The sequence below is a fragment of the Amphimedon queenslandica genome, unplaced genomic scaffold (genome assembly GCF_000090795.2).
Source record: "Amphimedon queenslandica unplaced genomic scaffold, v1.1 AMPQUscaffold_11648, whole genome shotgun sequence".
NCBI lineage: Eukaryota > Metazoa > Porifera > Demospongiae > Haplosclerida > Niphatidae > Amphimedon > Amphimedon queenslandica.
Window position 1 is genome coordinate 3562 of NW_003548110.1, and position 4752 is coordinate 8313.

At 41.3% G+C, this 4752-nt stretch overlaps 3 protein-coding genes and 1 long non-coding RNA gene across 5 annotated transcripts in view; 2 read left to right on the plus strand and 2 right to left on the minus strand.

Moving 5' to 3' along the window:
- Positions 1-236, plus strand: part of LOC105315153 (peroxidasin-like) — a gene marked incomplete at its 5' end in the record, with an annotated part of 3457 nt that extends 3221 nt beyond the window's left edge. Inside the window, one exon of the mRNA XM_011409690.1 lies at positions 96-236. Coding sequence (XP_011407992.1) covers positions 96-236 — 141 coding nt within the window. The remainder of the gene's footprint in view (positions 1-95) is intronic.
- On the minus strand, positions 175-2752 carry LOC100638110 (leucine-zipper-like transcriptional regulator 1). The gene has a single exon (XM_003390855.3). It carries the CDS (start codon positions 2628-2630, stop codon positions 369-371), a length of 2262 nt encoding a protein of 753 aa, XP_003390903.1. The 5' UTR covers positions 2631-2752; the 3' UTR covers positions 175-368.
- Positions 2753-2795: 43 nt separating this feature from the next.
- LOC100638237 (prostaglandin E synthase 2-like) overlaps positions 2796-4752 on the minus strand; it is a 3360-nt gene continuing 1403 nt past the window's right edge. The window contains exons 1-5 of one of the 2 annotated variants that reach the window (XM_011409691.2): positions 4000-4431; positions 3540-3733; positions 3279-3479; positions 3106-3223; positions 2796-3039 (exon numbers count right to left, since the gene is read on the minus strand). In XM_011409691.2, coding sequence (XP_011407993.2) covers positions 2902-3039; positions 3106-3223; positions 3279-3479; positions 3540-3733; positions 4000-4338 — 990 coding nt within the window. In that variant the 5' untranslated portion in view covers positions 4339-4431 and the 3' untranslated portion in view covers positions 2796-2901. Of the gene's footprint in view, positions 3040-3105; positions 3224-3278; positions 3480-3539; positions 3734-3999; positions 4432-4752 lie in introns of those variants that run through there. The other variant, XM_020005207.1, reaches the window with a different exon arrangement.
- The window catches only part of LOC109589083 (uncharacterized), a 1193-nt gene continuing 1057 nt past the window's right edge, over positions 4617-4752 (plus strand). Inside the window, exon 1 of the long non-coding RNA XR_002188512.1 lies at positions 4617-4695. This is a non-coding gene — a long non-coding RNA (uncharacterized LOC109589083). The remainder of the gene's footprint in view (positions 4696-4752) is intronic.

Here is a 4752-nt window from a genome sequence, read left to right on the forward strand (position 1 = left end):
GGAAATGTATTTTTAAAATTGAAGTGATTTCGGAACCATTTTTGGGAAAAACTTTCCATATAATTTTCCAATTTTATATTATTAATTTTCTGTAGATTTGGTTCAATCTTTCCAAGGACACTGATGGGATCAAAGGTCGTGACAATCTCCAAAAACAAGTGAACAATGGGCACATAAAAGGAACAGTCAAACTAACTGAGAGTGGATCTTATTTTAGTGCAAGAATAAACGTTTAAACAGTTGCTTGTACAAGTACTTATAAAAATTAACAAAAAATACTATAATTGTTCTAACAAGAAAGATAACTGATGATAAATAATAATGATGATAAAAAAAAAAATAAAAAAAAAAAATAATAGATTGGTTGTTTAAGCAATTTTCTTTGCAATCACTTCCAGAACGTCAAGAAGGAGAGATTTATTCAAGTCCCTGAACTCCGGCTGATGAACAAGAGATGGAAAATGTTCAGAAATAAGTTTAAGACAATGTTCCTTCATCTCTGCCAGTGAAATGAGATCAGATGCTTCCAATAGAGAGACTACGTTACTGATGCTAATGTTCTGTTCCAGGATTGCTTTACAATGGATGTGTAAGCAGTTGTTGGAGAATCCAAAGAAGTTAGGAGCTGAGAATATGTATAGAGCATCTTCAGGAGGGACATCAGTGTCTCCATAATAAACGTATTTAAGGAGGGATTGGAACGCTTGCTGGCTTGGGACAGTCCTCCCAAATGATATCTCTATTTGATTGTCTGACGGCATAAACGAGCGAAAGAAAGCTTCAAAATAAGAGCAACGGGCAGCTAGTAAAGGTTTGTGTGCCAAGACCTTTTGATCACCAACTTTAAGAACAATATCTGATAATGGACGACCATAGTCTGATAATAGGAACAGCCTAAGGTCATCTTGAAGGGTTGAAGGTAATGGCTGATCATCGGACTCTGGGCTGGGAGAGGTAGGGCGGGACCTGTACTGCTGGCGTCTAACTATCTGCACCATCAGGGGGTGGTCTAGCCTCTCAAACGACTGCATCATTATTATCTTGCGATAATTATTCTCCCTCACTATAAACTTCATGCAGTATTCCTTCAGTCGCTGGAGGTTCAACTCTGACGCATTCTCAAGAACCAGAAGGACATTATCAACATTTACTGAAGCCTCAAGATACTGCATACACAACAGCTCAAGTCTCCGAGCCTCCAAAAGCAACGAAAACTTGTAGAGTTCCATCATGAGCAGAACCTGGTCCCCCTGGGGTGGGGCTTCAAGCTCCGGATGAATCCGATCGGTATACATGTAATACATGGAATGAGAGAATGTGGACGTGGACACACCCCCAAGAGTGACCTCTACAGGAGACGAAGGAATGAATGGCGGGAGTTCTTCTTCTCCTGAAGGTTTCTCATAAGCTTCAAGGATCTTCCTACGGAGATAAGGAGAGCGAGCAGCAGCAATGGCGGCATGTGCTTTAATGATGTTCCTCTCTTTGTCACCCACGATGAAATGAACGTCACAAAGAGGAAGATCATGGAGGAGTTTGGTGAGGTCCTTTATCAAAGTACAGGGAGGGAAGGACGAGAACTTAAAGCGAAACAGTTCTCCACTTCTGCTAGCAATGGAGTCAACCGTACCTCCAAACACGTACATACAGTCCCTGGAGACTGCCGCAGTGTGGAACACCCTGGCTGAAGGTACTTGACTTCCATCATAAGGTTTTATAATCGACCAGTTCCTAGTCTCAACGTTGAAGCAGTGAACCTCATTATCTAAAATACCATCAGCTGCTCCTCCAAACACGTACAGCTGGCCAGCATAAGCGACCATACTGTGGCCATACCTCCTCTGAGGAGGGGCAGTGTCTCCTTTCAGCAGGTGCTCCGTTGGAATACGGACCCACAGTCTCTCGTTAAACTTGAACTCATACATGTTGTTAGTGATCTTAGCTCCACTCTGACCAGAGAACATGTACATACTCCGACCAACAACTGCCACTGGGAAATTACAGCAAGTGGGAGGGCTGTCACCTGATTGGTCGATTCTCTCCCAGGTAGGCGTGGCACTTGTAAGATCAATAGACCACATGTCGTTCAGTCGAGTGTTTCCATCGTAACCGGCAAATATCCACAATCTGTTATCATATATGACGGCTCCGTGGGCGGAGCGAGCAGGTGGGAGTGGTCCAGTTACCTTATCGGCCCAGTCAATCCACTGACTGGTCGTGAAATTATATTCGTAAAGATCATTCTTGTTCCTTAAATTAGAATTCGAATTAATATCGCCAGTGGTGTAGCCTCCAAATATAAACATAGAGTTACGGAACACAACAGCTGAATGGTGGTACCTAGGGGGCGGGGCCTGGCCTCCTGTTATGACAACCCTGGCCCAGCTGGAGTCGTTTACATGAGAGACAAGGAAATCGTTCAACATTCTCTTCCCATTGTCACCTCCAAACACGTACACCTTGTCGTCCCAGGCCACCATCGTGTGCTTGCTTCTTTTAGCTCCTACAAACTCCTCGCAGCTTTGGAGCTGTTTCCATGAATGTGGAGGTTCTTTTAAAGAAAAGTCCAGTTCTGTCCCTCCATCAGCAGTAGAGATATTCACTGTACAGTCACTCACTCCTGATGCCATATCTATCTCTCCTGCTCCCTCTCTCTCTCCTCCTTTTATAAAGGCTACTCCTGTCTCTATTTTTAGTTCGTCCAGTCAGCAAATTCTCCTGTCCATTAGTTACAAGCCCCACCCACTGCACTAAAGCATTGAGCCACACCTCCTCCAATTATGTTCAATTGTTCATTTTGAGTGTTGATACTTGACATTACAATGCTACACCAGATGCTACACATGCTAAAATGACCAATTATTATTATTATTATTATTATTATTGTTGTTGTTGTTGTTATTATTGTTTATCAGTTGCTCCTTCATGTCCATCCACACATTGCTTCATGGACCCATACCATTTCTTTATTGAAGTGTTCTTCATCATGTCATCAAACGTGTCCAATCCTTCAAGAGCTGTCAGTGCCCCATAAACCGACTAATGGAAAATGATCAAAATTATAAACACGAGTAACCAATACCAATCTTTAACAGGATCACATACCAGGTCCGCTAGGTTAGGTTTGTCTCCACCCATATACCTCCTGTTCTTTCCTATGGCAGCTGTCCACTTGTTGCATTCGTCATAAAGTGACTGTCTCACATCTTCCTTCAATCTATACCTGTTTATTATTATGTTAAAATACATCTCTTAGACCATTATTTCTTTATAATTACTTTTTCTTTATTCTTTTCCCAATAAAGTACATCATTATTGTCCCAAAGTATCTAGCAGCTGCCCTTTCCAACGGATTGAAATTACCAACTTCTGATATGTACTGGAACGCTTGCCAAGATTCCCGAAGGGTCCGGTAAATATTAGGAGAGAAGGTGTGAACCAAGTGAGTATCAACCCATTCCCTCCATTCCCTCTCCTCCCTAAAAAATAAATAAATAAATAAATAAATTATTATTATTATTTTAAAATCTTCTCTGTACCTTAGTTCATTCAATGGAGGAGTGCTTCTCTCTCCGTACATTAGAAAGTATTTGTTGGCTCTTTCTTTGACTGGGGTTTTATTAGTTGCGTCATAAAACTCAATCTCTGGGTACATGTTAAGTACCCTGGAGACTGGTTTACCGAGGATCATGGACGACCGAAGGACACTGGCTATGAGGCTGGAGTCATTCACCTGCCGCAGAAGAATATTATGATTTTAGAGGAGATTTATCTTACTACTTGATATTATGATATTCATTAATTTTATTTCATGAATTTACAAAAATGAATTTTTATTGCCACATGATTGAATTATATTCACACTTCAATTATGGCGGCTACATGTTAATTGTAAAGGTCTATACGGTACATCTCGTTAATTCTAATTAAAGGTACAGGTAAGCTCACCCAATGGCTGCCTCCGATAATATTTTAATATTACTTTTAGTATTTACATACTTGCACGTCCCCAGCTGTTAGAAGTGGCACTTTCTTGTACTTTGAAAACTTTATCTCTTTCCTGGAGAGAGGGTTCACTTCAACAATCTGATACTGGAGTCCATAATAGTTTAAGAATGCTCTTGTCTTGCAACAGAAAGGACAGGTCTGATACTGATACAGAACCAGTGATGGAGTCTTGTTAGTCACTGTAGAGGAGCAGTAGGCTCTCCTGTAGATGTAAAATGGTGCCATTGTTGTAACAAAAACTCCTCCAATCCGCCATAACTTCGGAACAGCAGTAGTAGCCATTATGTAAGTACACCTAACTGTACTAGCCACGTGACTTTGTTGCATCATAGGCAAAAGAAAGAGAAAGGAGACTGACAGCAACTCTTATTGATAAGAACAAAGAGAGAGACTACTGGTGGTGGCTTCGAGCAGCCCTGAAGGTAGTAATTTTCACTTTCATTAATTGGACCAACCTGACCCGTCACTAGTCTGGCCCCGTCACAAACTCCTCTTTCTGGCTACCATTACTTTCTTCCTGGCTGTTTTCGGGGAGAGTCCATCAGCTAGACATCAGTTTAGAGACGAGTTAGAGAAGGCCAGGATTTAAACCGCTCAGTTAGAGACCATGAAGGATGGCAGTTCATAGCCATGATAGCAGTGACTGCTGGGGAATTATTACCGCAAACAGAAAAAAAGGGAAAAGCTGTAAACTAATAAAACTATATGCTATAATGCTACCATATTTTTAGTGCTGCTAGTTAT

Bases quoted from the DNA above. Each gene is read 5' to 3' on its own strand.
- LOC100638110 (XM_003390855.3), bottom strand. From the start codon at position 2,630: ATGGCATCAGGAGTGAGTGACTGTACAGTGAATATCTCTACTGCTGAT.